At 37.5% G+C, this 20,732-nt stretch overlaps 1 protein-coding gene and 1 pseudogene across 4 annotated transcripts in view; both read right to left on the bottom strand.

Moving 5' to 3' along the window:
* Positions 1 to 20,732, bottom strand: part of GCC2 (GRIP and coiled-coil domain containing 2) — a 62,611-nt gene that overhangs the window by 8,704 nt on the left and 33,175 nt on the right. The window contains exons 10-22 of one of the 3 annotated variants that reach the window (XR_002725937.2): positions 18,028 to 18,147; positions 17,386 to 17,550; positions 16,663 to 16,767; positions 15,536 to 15,698; positions 14,989 to 15,089; positions 14,816 to 14,893; positions 14,073 to 14,222; positions 12,936 to 13,057; positions 10,701 to 10,877; positions 7,943 to 8,164; positions 5,554 to 5,748; positions 4,009 to 4,148; positions 1,218 to 1,419 (exon numbers count right to left, since the gene is read on the bottom strand). Coding sequence is in view for 2 of the 3 variants with exons in the window: in XM_023190380.2 (XP_023046148.2) it covers positions 1,218 to 1,419; positions 4,009 to 4,148; positions 5,554 to 5,748; positions 7,947 to 8,164; positions 10,701 to 10,877; positions 12,936 to 13,057; positions 14,073 to 14,222; positions 14,816 to 14,893; positions 14,989 to 15,089; positions 15,536 to 15,698; positions 16,663 to 16,767; positions 17,386 to 17,550; positions 18,028 to 18,147 (1,936 nt within the window). In the remaining variant the exon portion in view is untranslated. The remainder of the gene's footprint in view (positions 1 to 1,217; positions 1,420 to 4,008; positions 4,149 to 5,553; positions 5,749 to 7,942; positions 8,165 to 10,700; positions 10,878 to 12,935; positions 13,058 to 14,072; positions 14,223 to 14,815; positions 14,894 to 14,988; positions 15,090 to 15,535; positions 15,699 to 16,662; positions 16,768 to 17,385; positions 17,551 to 18,027; positions 18,148 to 20,732) is intronic. The other 2 variants (XM_023190381.3, XM_023190380.2) reach the window with 2 other exon arrangements.
* LOC111525066 lies at positions 18,866 to 19,745 on the bottom strand (annotated as a pseudogene). Its single transcript, XR_002725939.2, has one exon. The product of XR_002725939.2 is annotated as a transcription elongation factor SPT4-A-like (transcript).

Raw genomic sequence — 20,732 nt, forward strand, 5'->3', positions numbered from 1 at the left:
CAACAAAATGAAGCTTAAGGAACATCAACCAAAAGCAATATATAAGCCCTATTTAGGATACTATAAAAAGACATTCACAATAACCTAGGCAAAATGAACATAAACTGGGTATAGGTAACAGAGAAATCCAATAAACACTGAATTATTAATTGGGCAAAGAAATGACGTGTAGGATTTGTTTTAAAGTCTCTAACCCTCCCTTGTTTGTGCCAAGATTGTCCATGAGTTGAAAACTGTTAGAGGTGGGTGACAGCTACAAGAGAGATTATAGTGTCCTCCTTGTATGCTTGAAAATGTCAACAATAAAATTTAAAACTAAAAACAAAAATGAAACCATAATTCTTAAGATGCAGTTTGAATTAACTACAGCAGCTGTATGTGAAGCATTTCAAAGGAGTTAATGACATCAGAGTATTAAATACATCTGACATGGAAACCAACTCCAACTACATCAGTTTTTTTTGAGACGGAATCTTGCCCTGTTGTCAGGCTGGAGTACCGTGGCACGACAGATCACCGCATCCTCCGTCTCCAGGGTTCAAGCGATTCTCCTACCTCAGTCTCCCAAGTAGCTGGGACTACAGATGCAAGCCACCACGGCCAGCTAATTTTTGTACTTTTAGTAGAGATGAGGTTTCACCATGTTGGCCAGGATGGTCTAGATATCCTGACCTTGTGATCTGCCCGCCTCAGTCTCTCAATGTGGTGGGAATACAGGCGTGAGCCACCGGTGCCTGGCCTATGGCACAGTTTTAAAACTGCATTTACCTAGAAAGTGGATTTCTGTATATAGACCGAGTGTTGGGCTATATGACTCCATTGTCTTAAGCTATTTGAGGTTGGAGGAGGGAAGAGGGGTGAAGTAGAAAAGGAACAAGCTAACAAATGTTTTTTAAAAAGTAGAATTTAAAACAAAACCACATTCAACTGAACACCAGAACTCAATACCAGGATACAAGTTCAATTTTCAAAGGGCTAGAAGATCAAGCTAAGCACTGTATTGTATTTTGCTGAACGTTAAAATTACATAAATGTACTACAGTTGCCTAAAGATGTTAAAAAAGTCAGCTTTTCAAATCTAGTCACGGCCTACTCATATGATAGACCCAATCCAAATGAGCAAAATTTAAAAGTTACATATACAGACAAATTCTTAACCACAAGGCTGTTTAGTTTAAGTTAGAAGTTAGAAGTTTTAAGACTCTCCTTTTACCCACCTTGAGCAATCGCAGCAAGTTTTCCCTTTTCTTCAGGGCTGAGCTGCAACATTGTATTTATAACAGGAAGGAGTCTTTCTTTTTCACTACCTGGTTTCAAGAAAATGAACTGTAGCAAGACATTCTTCAAGTATTCCAGGTTAGCTGCAGACTTCTCTCGCTCTTGATTCCTTTCTAATCTTCTTATTTCACTTTTGAGAAGCTGGCGTTAGAGAAATGAATTAAAAATGGGCTTTAGGAGCTTCTGATTAAATATGGCAGACTGAACTAATGTATTTTTCTTCTCCTCCCCGCTAAACGTTCCCCTTCCCTCCATATGGCAATAAAGGAGGGAATTCAGTTAACTATAGCAGCTGTATGTGAAGCATTTCAAAGGAGTTTATGACATTACAGTATAAAATCCATTTGACATGAAAACCTGAACTCTAACTATGAGATAGTTTCAAAGCTGCATTTGCCTAGAAAGTGGATTGCTGCATATGCACCAAGTGTTGGGCTACATGACTCCATTGTCCAAAGCTATTTAGGGTTGGAGGGAAGAGGGGTGAAGTTGAAAAGGAACAAGCTAATACAAGAGTAGAAAAAGTAGATGACACACATCAAGACATTCTCACAAGATGAGAAACAGACGAAGTGGAAGTGAGTCAGTCCAGCGGCTTATCAAGTATCACTGACGAGAGGAGAGGATGCATCCTGTGTAAATACCGGGGTTCTTCCCTCAGAAGCACAGGGTATCATGGAAATTGGAGGTGAAAGCTGGGGAACTGATAGAATGTCTACATGAGGAGCAACTAACTGGAGCCATGGGTTGGTACCATGATGTTTCCTCTGCCTTCTACTTTCTATAGAAACTAAGCCAGTATGGCATGGGGCTCTGAAAATGGGCTGAGGGGAACATCTGTAGCCTCCACTAACCCCCTGCCCCTACCCTGTTCCTAAAGTCCCAGGCAGTTAAGACATCCACAGTAAATGGCACTTAATGAAAAGTTCAGACACAGTGAAAATTCAAGAATATAAGACAATGTAAAACACTATCAAAGAAATGAGGCAAAGAATGATATAAAAAAGGTAACAGCATGTTCAAGTCTTTGAGGAAGATTTCCAGGTTGAAACCAAGCTGTAGCTTTTAGCATATTTTCATTTTAGGTTAGACAAGAAAGTTAGCCAACTTTGTCCTAAAACCTAGGACCATTAAAAAAATGACAATAAAGAAGACTAAGAAATCATCAAGAGAGTATAAATTTATGAAAATATAACATTTGGCCAGGCGGGGTGGCTCATGCCTGTAATCCCAACACTTTGGGAGGCTGAGGCGGGCAGCTCATGAGGTAAGGAGATCAAGACCATCCTGGCCAACATGGTGAAACCCTGTCTCTACTAAAATACAAAAAATTAGCCGGGCGCAGTGGTGCGTGCCTGTAGTCCCAGCTCCTGGGGAGGCTGAGGCAGGGGAATCGCTTTAACCTGGCAGGCGGAGATTGCAGTGAGCCGAGATCACACCAGTGCACTCCAACCTGGTGACAGAGCAAGACTCTGTCTCAAAAAAGAAAAAAAAAAAAAAAAAGAAAAGAAAACATTTAAATAAGTAAGTAACTTAGGTTTACTGGGCTAGTTAGTGATTTGTTAGCTATGATGTTTTTATTAGTGTGAAAATGTTATTTTATAGAGATGCATACTGAAGTATTTAGTGGTGGAATGTCATGATATATTCAATTTACTGAAAATAACTGAATTCAGCTTTAAAATAATCTGACAAGGATAGCTAGTGGCCTTGCAAAGTGGCAGGACAGATCTATTAGGAGCAGCAAAGTACAGGGGAAAAGCATGTATTTTTCAGACAGCCATGAGTTTGAATTTTGTTCCACCATTTACCAGCCTCAATTTTTCTCTCAACCAGTGATGAGATTAAATAATACATGTAAAGCCTAGGGCCTGGGTCATAAGAACTCCTCAATAAGTAGTATGACTGTATTCTGAGGGGTGATTATCAGTGAGCCAGGGTGGAAATATCTCATTTGAGTAATTCTCAACTGCTCTGCAACATTCCTACATGTTTCTGGTGTCTAAACAGGAAAAACTTCCCATGCCACTTTGCCATCTCCACCTGAAAACTGTTTAGTAGTTCAGTACCATAAATATCACGTGAATGATTTAAATTTACTGTTTATCTTTAGAATTCAAAGACTCACACCCAGTTAAGTTTTATTTAAGCATATGTGGAACAATGACTTGTGAACATCTCTCTAGCTTCTAAATCTATTACGGTTTCTTAGAAAAAGTAGGAATTAAGAAATAATCTTTATGTAATAGGTATAAAAGCAGTATTTTGGCTGGGCATGGTGGCTCACGCCTGTAATACCAGCACTTTGGGAGGCTGAGGCAGGCGGATCACAAGATCAGGAGACCGAGACCATCCTGGCTAACACGGTGAAACCCTGTCTCTACTAAAAATACAAAAAAATTAGCTGGGTGTGGTGGCGGGCGCCTGTAGTCCCAGCTACTCGGGAAGCTGAGGCAGGAGAATGGGGTGAACCCGGGAGGCGGAGCTTGCAGTGAGCTGAGATTGCGACACTGTACTCCAGCCTGGGCGACAGAGCAAGACTCTGTCTCAAAAAAAAAAAAAAAAAAAGCAAAAAAAAAGCAGTATTTCTCACCATCAGGAATCTAATATAAAGATCAAGACATTATGGATGCATCTGCAATGTGAATTTTTAAACTTGGGTGCATGTGTATGGAGGACCAAGAAAACCAAACTGGCGGTTTTCATGGTGGCCAGGTTCGCTGATCTCACCTTAATTTGCTCCATGAGGATTGCATTGGTTGCTTCTGTTTCCCGAAGCAGGCCGTTTAAGTGATCTGCACTTTTTGTGGTGGAACTGAGCTTCTGAACCAATTCTTCTTTGGTAAATTCGGCATGCCATAATGGAGGCTCTGCAAGATGTTGTACCAAGAATTAATTTTCAAAATCACAGATACAGGTGAAGATTCTAAATAAGAAAACATCTAAACATAAATATCTTACTATGTGATATTTTATAGGTCTGCTTTCTTGGCCATTCATCTATTCAACATACCTCGATCAACAGAACTGTTTTATAGGCAGTTTTATTATACATCTTCTTCCCATCTATGAATATTCCAAAACTTTATGTCATTTCACTTACAATAAGGAAAGCATTAACATTTACTGGTCATGTATCATGTACCCTCATAAGAATCTTCTATCAGGTGGGGTAGGTATCATTATTCAAACTTTATAGACGATGAAACAGGCTCACAGATGACAGGTAATTTTGGCAGGAACCACAAAGTCAAATCGGCTTCTGGAGTCTGCTGCTGCTCTATCACGATGCCTCCATATCACCGCTATTAACTTTGCCTGAAGGAACCATGACTTGCAGTTTCTACCCCACATGGTCAGTGACCATGAATACAAATGACCCTTACTCCAGGTGATCCTGAAGTTTCAGGAAGATGACAAACTGATTCCCCCTAAATTTTGAACAGTAATATTGATTATAGGTAAGAATAAAATATACCAAAACATCACTACAAAAATTTAGCATTACTTCATCAAGAGGAATAAACTGAAACTGTCAGTTTCTTGGAAGGGTGAGAAGACAGTTTATCCTGCTTTCTAATACCCACCACCTATTTGTGACTATAAACTTCCCACCACTTATTTATGGTTCAAACCTAGGGCAAGAGCTAGCATTTTATTTTAAAAAAGATTTGTTTCATAATTTTCCCATTTGTACAGTGTGATGGTTAATGCTGGGTGTCAACTTGATTGGATTAAAGGATGCAAAGTATTAACCCTGAGTGTGTCTGTGAGGGTGTTGCCAAAGGAGATTAACATTTGAGTCAGTGGGCTGGGGAAGGCAGACCCACCCTTAATCTGGTAGGTACCATTTAATCAGCTGCCAGCGAATATAAAGCAGGCAGAAAAACGTGAAAAGGTGAGACTGGCCTAGCTTCCCAGCCTACATCTTTCTCTTGTGCTGGATGCTTCCTGCCCTTAAACATCAGACTCTTAGTTCTTCAGTTTTGGAACTTGGACTGGCTCCCGTTGCTCCTCAGCCTGCAGATGGCCTAGTGATCGTGTAAGGTAATACTTAATAAGCATCCATCCATCCATCCATCCATCCATCCATCCATCCATCCATCCATCCAATTAGTTCTGTCCCTCTAGAGAACCCTAATACAAACAGGTAGTGGAATATTGAAATAAATTTTATTGGAGCAGTCCAAAAAAGCATATGTAACTTAGAGTAATAGTAATTAAATAAGACAAAGAAATTAAATAAGAAAAACATATTTAGACAGAGTAACATACCAAGTTTAGTTTCAGGAGAATTAAGCAGCTGCTCTAAAGACTGTGTATATGTGCTGGCGGAAGACACAGACTCAGTATCAGTTGTCTCCATGCCTTCTCCCTCTTCCCGGGTTACAGTGTGCATGTCTAGAAGTGGGAGGTCTGTGTTTCTCCTTTCTCGAAGGTTCTTCAAAGATTGTTGAGAGGAAACTGGGCCTATTAGATTTTTTTTTAAGGTTAAGTGTGAGATTGTTCAAAATCTATTGATTTGGCCTTACAGAGATACACAATAAAATGAAAATATCAAATGATAAGAGCAGAGGAATTAAGTAAGACAAGTGAAAGGTATATGAAGAATTGCTAAAACATTTCTTAAAATTTAGTCATCAAGGCTGGGCATGGTGGCTCACTCCTGTAATCCTAGCACTGTAGGAGGCTGAGGCGGGTGGCTCACGAGGTCAGGAAGTTCAAGACCAGCCTGGCCAAGATGGTGAAACCCCATCTCTACTAAAAATACAAAAGTAAGGTGGGCACGGTGGCAGGTGCCTGTAATCCCAGCTGCTGGAGAGGCTGAGGCAGAGAATTGCTGGAACCCAGCAGGCAGAGGTTGCAGTGAGCTGAGATCACGCCACTGCACTCCAGTCTGGTGACTGAGCAAGTCTCAAAAGAAAAAAAAAAAATTTAGTTATCAAATATCAAACTTTTAACTACGTTAATCATTTTAGCAGAAGCTATAAATTAATTGCTACTAGCTAAGATAAACTGTTAGATAACACAGCTCATAATACAGTACTACTTGTTTTTTATTAATTTAGAGTAGAGGGCCATACTGCTGCTAAATACTGGCCAAAATTAAAAAACTAGATTCTAGCAATTTTTCGGGATTAGGTATTTGAGATTGCTGCATACTTCCTGAAACACACTTGCTGAAATCTGCTCGGCAGACATCCTCGATCACTGCCCTTACACCTTTACCTCTGCAGCTTCTTAATTGTTGCTGCTCATACGTACAGTGTTCATACAATAAGAGCCCAGAATCCAGAGCATAGAACTAATCAATTACATTGTCTAGCAAGACTTTCCTGTTTGCTGATGAACTGTAAAGTGCTTTTTTTTGTTTTTTTTTCTGAGACAGGGTCTCACTCTGTCACACAGGTTGGAGTGCAGTGGCACAATCTTGGCTCACAGCAACCTCTGCCTCCCAGGCTCAAGCCATCCTCCCACCTCAGCCCCACAAGTAGCTGGGACTTACAGGTGCATGCCATCCCGCCCAGATAATTTCTGTATTTTTAGTAGAGATGAGGTTTCACCATGTTGCCCAGACTGGTCTCAAACTCCTGGCCTCATGTGATCCACCTGACTTGGCCTCCCAAAGTGCTGAGATTGCAGGCGTGAGCCACCATGTCCGGTCTAAACTGTCAAGTTTATCAGGCCCTTTGACATGTATTGGTTTATTGACCCCGAAACATCTGAAGTTCAGATAAATTTAATGACTTTGCCCAAGGTCTCATAACTGAGTTAGAAACCAGAATTGTAATCTCGATTTTTAAACTTCAGATTTCATTTATTTTGCATTTCATTAAGTTGCCTTAGGCCTGACTGCCTTTTCTGAAAAATTTTCCTGAGTTTCTGATAAGCTGACTGCTTATCCACTGCTAATTCCTAGATTACAATCTCCTGTATGACCTTTGCCCTGGCCAATTACTTATTTTGTTGATTCTTTGGCATATGTTAAACTATCTTGAAGTTGCTTTTTTACCCTAGTAAGTGACCAATAGCTGCTAATGCTCCAGTGACAATATTTCCCACGGGAAACCAAAACACCATCAACTTGCTACTAAAATACTGCATCATCATGGCTGACATTTTTCCATTTCTTCCTGGAAGCAGAATGGAAGACACTGGGTGCAGCTGAACTAAAACTCCAACTAGTTGTAAATGTGAAAGGAAAGAAGCTATATTGGCCATGCAATTCTACACATTCAGTGCCGCCTGAGTGTTTCTAAGCTCCTTGTTCCATCTCTAATGTTTCCATTTAAAAAGTAGACAAACTTGATGACTAACAACAGAGAACACGAAACAAATATGGTGAATACTAGAATTAAGACATATGTCATGAGACTACCAGAGTATGTTTAAGTCAGAGAAAAAGAAATACTCCTTTCCATTGAGGGTAAGAAATACATCAAAGTCAGCATTCTAAGAGGTTATACAGGCCTCTGTAAGTATAATCAAGGAAGGATTCAGATGGTTCAAATATCTTCCTAGTAAGCAAATCCAAAATTCATTAATCACAGAATTGACACTGGTGACACCTAGTAAATTTTCTTTCTTATGAATTTGGAAGAATGTATTTAAGAGACATAAATACACAAAAATTTGAACAACTAATATTTCCATGTGTACATACATACTTCTTGTGGTCGGTTCATTCTTAAGCTGGAAGAGCTGTGCTTCCACCTTGGAGAGCTGCTGCTGTAATGTCTCCACTGTCTTTCTGTGCTCTTCCTGCAAATGTCGCACTTGATCTCGGAAGCTATTTCGAAGGAACTCATTCTGGGATGTTAGCTGACTCACAGTCTGTGTATGCTCAGACTTCATCATCATATTCTCTGATTGTATTGAACACAATCTGAAAGATGAGAAACTTAGTTCACAGAAGATCTTTCAACTTTATATGCTGACTTTAGCCTTTCTCCACTGGGCTCTGCAAAAGAATTAGCTCTAAGACCTCTACTGAATGTATGAATCAACTTCTCTCCTACATACCTACACTGTACTCATTGTGTAATAACTTGATGAGAACTGACACTGGCTGTCATCTAGTTCAAATAATCTGTGTTCCACATTTCAGATGAAGAACCCCAGTTGAGAAACTGCGTTGTGTTGTCCAGACTAGGAACTTCATGGTTCATCAGAAAAAAGGACTATATTTAAAGCATAAAATATACTTTTAATTAGTCCACTTCTTCATGTCATCGTATGTGGTAGCTCACATAAATATAAGATTAATCTCCCTTTTATCTACTACCCTGAAAATACGAGGAAAAAAAAACAAAAACAAAAAACCTCACACTCTTGATTCACTCAGAAAACTTTAGAGGAAAGTATTCATTTTTGACTCGATTAACATGAACCACAAACACAGACCTGGTTTACTATAGCTGTTTCAAATCTCACTGCAAGTAAGAATCGCTGGAGTACCTTGTTGAAAATAGAGACATCTAGTTTTCATGTTACACCCACTGAATCAGGATCTCAGTAGTATTCTAGGAATTCCCTACTTTTAGCAGTTTTCAATGTGATTTTTATGTACTCAGCCTGAAACTAACCAGTGGGCCTACAATTTGGGAACCATCACTTTTAAGGGTTTACCTGTAATTTTCATATTTTATATGTTTGGCTTTGGTAAAACAAAACAAAACAAAAAAACATTTCCTTTTATACAGGGGATCCACATAATTCTCTCATAAAAATACAAAAGCTGTCGGAGAAAAAAGTAAAAGCCCTCATTAATTACTCTCATGCCTGGCAAGATGAAATCCCAATTCCACAGGTAGATAAATGTTGTTAACAGTTTAGCCTATACTTTTCCAAGATATTTTTTCTACCTGCTACACTTATGCGCACCATGTAAGGTTTAAAACAGGGTTTAGTGGCTGAAGAGAGAAATGCAATAAAATACCATGTTTTAGAAAAGGAATCTTAATTATTAAGTTCATATTGATTAATGAATCTAGAAAATAGTAGTGTATACACATTTCTCTGCAAGCATTTTGTTCAAACAATATCTACCAAGAAAGTAAAGGAAGAACCATCGGTAGTTACAAAAATAGTCTAAGCAGGATAAATATTAGAGGTAGGGTAAAGTGTCTATTTCTCAGGCAGTATCAGTGACATTTCTAAATTTACCTACTTGAAAGCTAAATGCTTAAACCCCCCATCTGGAATAAGAATGACTGTGCCGATGGAAGTTCACTGTTCTGTCTCAGTTGTTACTGAAGTGTTTATATTAACTGTAGTCTCTGGGTAATACAGATATTAATTAGTTAGCTTAATTATCACATTCCTCTGGAACCATTTTCACAATCTACTATAGAGAAAGTATAAATATTAAAACATTTTTAAAAGTGGAGACTATATAAAGAGGCTATTTCTTCATACTTGGGCACAGACAGTAACAATACTGTTAGTTTTTAACATTTCTGAAGAAGAGGAAAGACTCCTAAAGATACCTCAAAATGCTATGAAAAGTGACTGGCACATAGTAGGTGCTCAAAAAACACTTACTGAAAGATTGAATTACTTTAGTGGAATCAACAGTTACTTTGTGTTAGCAATGTAATTTGCAAGAACTTTCCTAAAGAGTAAGTGTTGGAGAATATCAAGCAAACATCACCTAGATAATCTCATGGTAAACCCTGGTGATAGGCAGCTAGAAAACTGGTCCATCTCCCTGAAACTTTTGGTTTACATGATTAACAAGCAAATTACACTGTTAACAGATAAAAGCCACAAAAAGCTAAGTGCTTTCACTTTTCAGATTGCGTAAGATTAGATATTAGATATTATATAAGAAAATCTGTGATAAAAGTATCTTAACACCCTTGATAAAAAATGCTCAATGAATAATTCTTTTCCTCAACCTAATACTCCTAATACCCAATTTCTTTATCATAGGAGTTGAAAACTTCTTGTTCACAATCTATTTATTTTGCAAATACTCCTAATGTCTATTTAAAGTATTATAGTGATGAACAAAATATGACAAATTGAAGATAGAATTGCAAAGAAAAGTTGCATATTCTTTTTCAGTTAGCAACTATTTGGGTGTTTTCTTCTAGAAAAAAAATGCTTATGATTTGATACCTGGGTTGGAAAGAAATAGGTTTTTGTTTTTTTAGAGAAACATCCTAGCCAAGAAGGCTGTAGGAGACGCAGAATACTGGATGAGCAGACAGACATTAGTTGTTCTTAAAAATGCAAAATACAAAAGCAACGTAAAAGGTGAAGCTCTAAGGTAGATAAAGCAAAGTTACCAAGCCTTTAGATATGTCTATTTTTTATTTTCTAATCTACATTTATCTCAAGGAGCAACATATTAGAAGTTTCAACAAAGAAATAACATTGCTGTCTAGTATAGCGTTAGTGCTGCTAAACAACCTTACTTTTCCCGGAGTTCCGCCTCTTTGGACACAGTTTCCTGAAGCATCTTGTTGTGCCTTTCTAGCAGTGTATCATGTTCAGACTGCAATGTTTGAAGTTCAGATACATTAATCTGTAAGTTATTTTGGCTATCTTGTAATTTGATTTTTAGTTGGTCAATCAGCATTTCCAGATGTTCCCTAAAACAGAAATACAGTTGTAAAATTTTTTGAAAAAGGTGAATTTGATTTTGTGGTTTTAAATATAGTTTAACCATTTAATCTTTCAATGCCATACTCTTGGATGATTCTAAAGGAAATATAATAGTCAGAAGAATTCAAGACTAGGATTAAATATAATACAAAATATATAGCCAGATTTAAAATCTTAGGCACTACAGATTTACAAAAAATTTCTCCAAAATTTAGAATTTCATATTCAAAAAGGGGCATCAAAATAGCCTATTTTATGTTACAGGACTATGTCAGCTAAAGAAAAAACGTCATGCTACTTTTTTTGTTTTGTTTTGTTTTGTTTTTTTTTTTGAGATGGAGTCTGGCTCTGTTGCCCAGGCTGGAGTGCAGTGGCACAATCTTGGCTCACTGCAACCTCTGCCTCCCAGGTTCAAGTGATTCTCCTGACTCAGCCTCCCGAGTAGCTGGGACTACAGGCACACACCACCACACTCAGCTAATTTTTTATTTTTAGTAGAGACGGGGTTTCACCATGTTGGTCAGGTTGGTCTTGAACTCCTGACCTCAGGTGATCCGCCAGCCTTGGACTCCCAAAGTGCTGGGATTACAGGTGTGAACCACCATACCCGGCACACTCACAGTTCTTAAATTGTTGTTTTAAGAATGGTATGTCAGACCAAGTTACAGTGAAACATAATCCCTGAAGAAAAGCAGGTCTTTTCAGACTTCGAAAAAAAACTAGGTGGAAGTAGTTAAAATCCTAATTCTGCCACAATAAGTATAATAAACTGTTAGTTTCTTTTTAAAAAAATGTATTTATATTATAAGAAAGTAGAAGGAACACAAAATATTTACATTCATATAATCTCAACTCAAAATTCAGGCATGGTCAAAAATAGCTCTTGAAAATGGTGACATTTTTATATTTATGAAATGTATCAGTATCTAATTTCCCCTTTATATAATGAGCTACTGAGGAGAAAATACCATGTTTCAATCTACAGTCTCTATATTTAACAGATTCCTAAATGAAAGTAACAAACATAAACATACAAAAATTCATAATAATTAGTCTTGTTTAGAACAGTTAAGAGTCAGATGTAAAACTGCTTTGAATACTGAACCGTTACTCAAAGACAAAACACAGATGCCAAGGCATGCCCTATCTCTTACTCCCAGTACAAAAAGGATTTGTATGCTACTTTTAAAGCAGCATAAACAATATACCATCCAAATAGAACTGAAATGGTCATAAACAAGAAAAGTTTAATTCTAGACCAAAATTCAGTACTAAATTTCAAATTTTTTGAAATAAGTAGAATATTTTAAAGCAACTTCTGTTTAACCTAAATTAATGCAAATAAGTATACTTCGCATTTTAATTTTCACTTCTAAATTTTCAAAATTGGAAAAACAAATCATAATGTAATTTTAATGCTGGTATTTCTACCATGACAAGATCTTACTAAGACCAGATTGAACTGTTAGCCTATTATCTCATATCCTGGCCTCACTGTGCACTTTAACATCTAATTTTAGAGTTTGTAACAGTGTCCTTTGTAATGAAGTTTCCCTGTTACTGTCTGCAGACACAGTGAAGCCAAGAAATTCTGTTTTCTTTGGTAACAATATACACAATTTCATAGTTAAAAATCATAATAGGATTTTAGGCTAGGTGCTGTGGCTCACCCCTGTAATCCCAGCACTCTGACAGGCTGAGGTGGGTGGATCATCTGAGGTCAGGAGTTTCAGACCAGCCGGCCAACATGGTGAAACCCTGTCTCTACTAAAAATACAAAAATTAACTCAGCGTGATGGTGCATGCCTGTAATCCCAGCTACTCAGGAGGCTGAGGCAGGAGAATCGCTTGAACCCGGGAAGCGGAGGTGGCAGCAAGCTGAGATTGCACCACTGCACTCCAGCCTGGGCAACAAGAGTGAAACTCTGTCTCAAAAAAAAAAAAAAACCACACACACACAAAAAAACATAATAGGATTTTCAATCTACTTGGTGAAGAACCTGCATTGTGGGAGGAAAACTGTGCATATTTAATTTAGACTTTACCTTTCTTGTTTAGCGCCCTCAGTTTCAGCCTGAGACATAGATTTATTTTTCTGTTGTTTTAGAACGTTATGAACTCGGACTTTGTAGCTCTCGAATTCAGAGGTTACAGTAGCTTGTTCTGCCTGTAACATTTAAAAGAGAGAAATGTTTTGTATTATAACAGGGTCCTTCTATTTTCTTTCAGAGATTAACAAATTGAGATAAAAACCTGTTTTTTAAAGTAAGAAAAATGGCTGACATACTTTTTGGTTCCTTGATTAACCCTGCTACAAAGTATACTTCTGTTGGCTTTACACTTTATTTTCTTTTCAATTGATACATAATTGTACATATTTATGGGGTGCATGTGATATTTTGATGGATACATACAATGTGTAATAAGCAAATCAGGGTAATTAGGATATCCATTGGGAGGCCATACACCTTTTAAAGGCCTCTCAATAATATATGTATTTTTTTCTGATAAGAGATCCGTTTCTACCATGTCTTCTACCCTGGTAGATTAATTTACTAACCATACATTTTAATGTGGCACTATGTGCTTTTGGAACTTTGTAAACATTTTCTCTTATGATATCCCTTTCATAAATTTGAGACAAATTAACTCAAATAAATTATTTGAACTTCAGTTTTCAAAACAGGGTGGTGTTAAGTTCTAGGTCTTCAACTTTCCTGAAGTGATCTGTAAACTCCCACAACAGTGTTGCCATGATTGCTTAAATAAGACCTGCATCTAACACAACCACTGCACTTTGCCTATTTTGGATGATGACAATAAATTAGGCCCCCACAGCCGTGCTATTAAAATGTTATCTTATGATCATTTAGCCCTCAGAAAGAAGTGTAACACCTTCCTAATAAAAAAAACTTTTATAAAGAAGTGACACATAAATTGCAAAACAAGGTTGAAATGGAAAAAACATCATGTTTTTCCTTTTCGCAAAAAAAGTGATCCAAATTACGATTGGGGTTCGCATGGGATTGGGATTAGAGGCAGATTAACTGAACAGGTCTTAATCTAATAAGTGCTCTTAACAGCAAAATACTAAAAAGGGAGAGCACACCCTGGAGTAAACACCAATGACTAGCTGACAATAAAATCCCAGTGGCTCGCTGTGGCAGCCCTGAAGAACGCACCTTGGCAGCACGACTCTCTTCCTGTAGCGCTGTCACCCTCTGCTGGTACGCACTTAGCGTACGCTGGTGCTGTTCTGCAGAGGTTTTCAGGTGCTCGTGGATTTTGTGTTTCTCTGATGTTATTTCAGCCAGCTGTATCTGGGGGTAAATCTTTAAATTTAGCTTTAGCAAATCCTACCTTCACTAGTTAAAGAGGTTTTCCTTAAAACACAAACTTTAGGTTTAAGACGTAAGTACATACAAGGCATAATTAAGTAGCTAAATATTTTTATGTATTATTATTGAAAAATTAGAGACAAGTAGGACATTTTCTCACTAATTTATCTTTTCTTAAACCAACATCAATTAAAAAAAATGAAAATCCCAGACTACATATTTAACATACGATGTTTAAATACTTCAAGACATTATATATATAAAAATATATACAAACGTAGCAAACATATAAAATCATTTTATAAACTGTTTCTTGTGACTGCAATACCATTTTGAAAGTTCAGATGCATGCTTATTTTGCACTATTCTACAGTGTATTACAAATTTCCAAATATATGAAAATAATCTAGCTTGAGCTAAACAATATACTCCAGGCACATACCAGACTTGATTTATTGTTGCAAATTCCTCAAAATGTTGAGGAATCTTTCTAGATATCCTTATAGGATAATTAGTAAAATCTCTGATTGGTACCTCCCTTCTACATGAAAAAACATTTTTTTAATCTTAAAAAGTAAAAACCTTACTTTATAGACTTCTACTTGCTGCTGGCTTGCCTCCAGCTCACCTTTTAAAGATGCTTGAAGTATTAAGTGATCAGTTTCCTACAGAATGAGAATCTTGGTTAAATTTTTTAAAATGTTACTCATAAATAAATTATGAATAAGTACTAAAATATGAAACTGAAAAATTAACATACTGCTTGCTTTGAATCTGCCAGTTCCTTTTTGGTTTTCACAAGCAATTGCTTGATTTTGGTGTTTTTTTCTTCATATTGTTGTACTGAAGACTGTAATGAAGCTAGCACAAGAAATAATTTCAGCAGAAAAAGATGAAACATTTTTTATGAGTGAATTTGAATACACAAATAATGTCTTCTTTGTACTGGCTTATCTTTAAAAGAAGCCTGTTTTAGCTTTTTATTATGGAATACTTCAAACATATGTGACTGTAGTAACAACACTGCCATAAACTCTACTGTACCCATCTCCCAGCTTTCACAATTACAACCCATGACAATCTCAGTTAACCCAGACAACAGCAAGGTACTTAAGAAATGTTAAAGTGAATAAATGTGGACTATAAACATCTTAATGGCAAACAGTTTTACATCCATTCTGGGCCCCAGTAACATTTATCACTGTTAAACACCTGACTGACGGTGAAATAAACAAGTAATGCCCCCCACTAAATCAAGTTGTTACGATGAAATAATTAAAAGGTAAAGTGAACTTTATTTAACTCACTTATTTCTTCTTGTAGGGTTTCTTGTTTCTGTTTTTGAATTTTTATTTCTTGCTCCAAATCTTCTATCTTGTTGTTTTTATTAGTTAACTTTTGATTTAGTTCTTTCATCAAACGTTCATAATCAGCTATTTCCATATTCATCAATGTGGTTTGTTGGGCATCCTGCACATTTTATAAATAAAAGATTTAGACAACAGTAGATCAGTTCATTTGTAAAATTGCTAAAATGATGCCACAGCAATAAATGGGTGCTTTTCTGTAATACTCAAATTGTTTACACTGTAACGAAGAAATGAGGAGTTGGATATTTTCTAGTTTTTAATTTCACAAAATATTTTCTAATAGTTTAACCCAACTTTCTTAGTTTCATTTTATTTCATTATAACGAACTACAATGGGCAGTTGTAGCCTGTGGAGCTCTTATTTATAAAATACTAATATTTCAAGTGGCTCTTACATAACAGTATATTTCTTTTTAGCCTAATCTTTGAAGGAGTAAAGTCAGCCAAAGTTTTAAGTATAATACAAATTTAAAGCTTTGACATTAATTAAATCTTTATGTGTCATACAACAATCATGTCCACAAAATGAAACGTCAAACCAAAATCTTATAACTCATGAGCCTAGATTCTTCTGAAAGGATTGGTACTTAGAGAAGTTAAATTTTCAATTTTTTGAGCAAGTAATTTATAAAGCATTATTTTAGTACCAAAAGTAACATTCTAAAATATTTCTTTTCAACATGTATAGAATAGTTTAACAATGTAGGCTGGGTGCGGTGGCTCACACCTGTAATCCCAGCACTTTGGGAGGCTGAGATGGGCGGATTATTTGAGGTCAGGAGTTCAAGACAAGCTTCACCAAAATGGTGAAACTCCTTCTCCACCAAAAATACAAAAAGTTAGCTGGGTGTGGTGGTGCATGCATGGAATCTCAGCTACTCGGGAGGCTGAGGCTCAATAAGTGCTTTGAACTCGGGAGGCAGAGGTTGCAGTGAGCCGAGATCATGCCACTGCATTCCAGCCTGGACCACAGAGCAAGATCACAGAAAGAACAGAACAAACAGAACAACAAAACAGAACAACGTGAAAATTACACCAATTTTGATCCTAGTGTTTTATTTTACCTTTTTAACCAGCTCTAATTCTTGCATGGTTTTCTGAAGCTGTTTCTTTTCCTTTTGAAGTTGTACCTGAAGTTCTTCAAGTTCATTTACAGTAGTGGCATGTTCCTGAAATTAAAAATAAAAACAACCCACACAACTCAACCAACATTAAAAAGGTATTTTTAAGGGGCTTTAAAATAAATCTGACGGTGGGGCATAGTGGTTCACGCCTGTAATCCCAGCACTCTGAGAGGCCCAGGAGGGCAGATCGCAAGGTCAGGAGATTGAGACCATCCTGGCTAACACAGTGAAGCCCCGTCTACTAAAAACACACACAAAAAATTAGCTGGGCTTACTGGTGAGTGCCTGTAATCTCAGCTACTCGGGAGGCTCAGGCAGGAGAACGGCGTGAATCCAGGAGGCGGAGGTTGCAGTGAGCTGAGATTGCGCCACTGCACTCCAGCCTGGGCAACAGAGCAAGACTCTGTCTCAAAATAAATAAATAAATATATAAATAAATAAATAAAAATAAATCTGACACACTAAAATACAGAAAGTTTGGTAATATTTCAATGTTTAAAATATATACACCCCCAAATCACAGCATGGATTCTGGTATTAAGGAATTAATCAACTGTGCTGTAGTTATAAATGCTACTCTTTAGTAAGTCTTCCCTTCATTTAAATAATATTTTGGTAAATGCATCATATATATGTGAATCAATCTCGCAGGATTGTTTTTACCTTTATCTTCTGTTCTTTCTGAAGTTTTTCAGCTTCTAATTCTTTGTCTACCATTGCTTTGGCTCTCTGGACTTCTAAAATCTGTACTTCTAATAATTTGGCATTAGACTGTAGTGTCTCAATACGAGCCAGCAGATCTTCATTATCAGAATTTATTTTTTCACACTGAAATGACAAATGATTCATTACTATAAACATGCAGAAAACATATACAGCAGAGAAGAATGAACAGGTACATTAATGAGAATACTGGCATAGTGTAACAAATGAAGATTTCAAAGTCCATGCTACAGAACGATAATGTTAAATTAAGAGTAAGTTTTAAAATCTGTCACTGAAACACTAATATGGTAAACCTTACAAGAGACCAGGTGCACTGGCAGAGTAAAGAGCAGAAATGAAAAACAAACCAACCCCCAACCAACCAACCAATCCTCTAGGGGAATTAAGATTAGAATAATAAGCAAGACAGTTGCTAGCTGTTTTGTCTTATTCTTCTCTCACAAGTGGGGAGGAGGGTAAAGCAGGGGTGGGGGGAATACATTCTGTTTCCGACTATATTTTTTTTATGTTTATGCACAAAGTATTGAGATTAAAATATACCTGTTATAGTTTTCATTTTTGAATTTATTAAAAAATTACCTGCAAAGCCGAATTTCTTAGTTGTCTTGTAAGGTCTTCAATATGATGCTCAAAATTGTTAGCACGTTCTTTTTCCACATCCAGTTGCTCTGACTGCTTTTCATATTCTAATAAAAGATTCTTCAATAAAAGAAGGATTTAACTTTGGTATATTATTATGCATTCAACAGTTCAGACTTTATCATCAAGCCACCTTAAGATTCATGAGTCCATTCTGGATGCTTAAAATATTTACCCAAGTTGAACAGAATACCTAACTGGCATTAGGTAATAAAATTAGCACATTTTGGAAAACTTTTAGTATTGGAGGGTGAGGGAAATATATGAAAGGAAAAGAAAATTTTAAATATAAACAACATAATAGCTCCAAGGTTAAATATTCTACTCATTAACAACACTGAACTTCCAAAACGTAAACACAACTTAAGGATAGAGGATAAAAAGTTTAACCTGGATACCTAACTCCACCTGAAGAATTCTGATGAGAGAAATACTCCAGGCCTGGCCTAATGTAAGGGAAAGGTGCTAATGAAAGAACACTGGAAGACATTCATAGATTTAGTCTCTCATACTCTGCAGTGACACTTTCAATATTTCCTGAAGAATCCAAAGCCAACTGAATTTGCTTTGATATTCCCAGTTGGCCTTCTGAAGGACAGAATGATCAGACCTTTTTTTGCTACACAAGCTAATTAGGTTATCCACCAAAATATGTAAATGAGATTGTTTCGAGACTGCATTTAGTTCTTTATGTTATTCTCTCTCTTCTTCCTTATAAATCCTGTTTTTGCCTTTGTTTCTGGAAAACTTATATTCTTCTCACAAATGTGCATGCAAAATTACTAGCAAAATGGTGTTTTTTTTTTTTTTTTTTCCCCCTAGAGGTTCATATTTATTGACATTCGACCTAGAGTCCTCAGCATAAGGAAGGCACAGCCTTGGGCCATGGGTAGGAAAATCAGCATCCTACTCTCTCCTCAATTCCATCTGTTAATACACCAACCCAAATCCCTCCCACCCCACTTGTAGTCCAAAGAAGATAAAATGATAAAATGATGTGCTGCTCTCTCAACAGTCAGCTGAGTCTGAATTGGAGGGAAGGAATTATTTGAAGTTCTGCTCATTTAGTTTCAGAACAAGAAGCAGAGGCAGGTGGTGGACGGCAAAGACGCTGGCAGCCCTGCATCTTGCTAGGTCTTTATAGCTGTGTCTCTGGATTTGTAGGCCCTTCTCGACTTTTCAGCTCCTGCACGATTCCTTGAGGCAGGCAACCAGTGACTGACACCGCATATACACCTGGCTTAAAGTTACTGACTCGCTGCCACTTGAAGACCCAGCTGTCCTCTGGACTCATCATCACAATGATTCCATCAAAGGAGGAGCTGGTGGAGTCATACACCATCTCTCAGTTACCTTTCATTTGTAGATATGCATCACAATTGTCAAAACCATCATATTCAAACTGGTCTATAGTCTTGACCAGTCAACACAGCAAACAGGCCAGCAGATGCCGCAGGTCCTTCGGCACCGTCTCCAAGGCCATCTTCTCTGATGGCAAGAGCAACAGAGAGGTAGATGGCCACAGCCTGTGCACCCGCAGGAAGTAAATGGTGTTTTTAAAAAATTTTTTAACTTTTCATTTCAGGGGTACATGTGCAGGTTTGTTATGTAGGCAAACTTGTGTCACAGGGGTTTGTTGTACAGATGATTTCACCATCCAAGTATTAAGCCTAGTACCCATTAGTTATTTTTCCTGATCCTCTCCCTCCTTCCACCCTCCACCCTCCGTTAGGCCCCAGTGTCTGTTGTTCCTCTGTATGTATCCATGTGTTCTCATCATTTAGCTCCCACTTATAAGAGAGAACATGTGGTATTTGGTTTTCCGTTCCTGCATTAGTCTGCTAAGGATAGTGGCTTCCAGCTTCATCCATGTCCCTGCAAAGGACATAATCTCATTTTTTTTATGGCTGTGTCGTATTCCATGGTGTATATATACCAATTTTCTTTATCCAGTCTACCACTGACAGGCCTTTAGGGTGATTCCATGTCTTTACCATCATGAATAGTGCTGCAGAGAACATACGCGTACATGTGTCTTTATTACACAATGACTTATATTCCTTTGGGTATATACCCAGGAACGGGATTGCTGGGTCAAATGGTATTTCTGTTTTTAGGTCTTTGAGGAATCTGTTTTCCACAATGGCTGAACTAATTTACACTCCCACCAAAAGTGTAAGTGTTCCTTTTTCTCTGCAACCTCACCAGCACCTGTTATTTTTTTGACTTTTTAATAGTAGCCATCCTGACTTAAGTGAGGTGGTATCTAAATGTGGTTTTATTGCTAGCACAGGGTTTTATGTTTTCTTGCAAAGTTTACTTCTGGAAGTTCCACTGAGATACTATGCATAAAAGAGAAATGACATTAACCAAGAGGACTGTGAAGCCTGGCAGTGGCCTTCCTCTGGACCTGAACCTCTTATGTCCTTGGCTCACCTCTGCAGGCTTCTCTGGTGGGTTTCTCTTTTTTTTTGAGATGGAGTCTCTGTTGCCAGGCTGGGGTGCAGTGGCACAATCTTGGCTCACTGCACCCTCCGCCTCCCAGGTTCCAGTGATTCTCCTGCCTCAGCCTCCTGGGTAGTTGGGATTACAGGCACGTGCCACCATACCTGGCTAATTTTTCTATTTTTAGTAGAGACAAGGTT

This window comes from Piliocolobus tephrosceles, chromosome 15, assembly GCF_002776525.5.
Source record: "Piliocolobus tephrosceles isolate RC106 chromosome 15, ASM277652v3, whole genome shotgun sequence".
Classification (NCBI taxonomy): Eukaryota; Metazoa; Chordata; class Mammalia; order Primates; family Cercopithecidae; genus Piliocolobus; species Piliocolobus tephrosceles.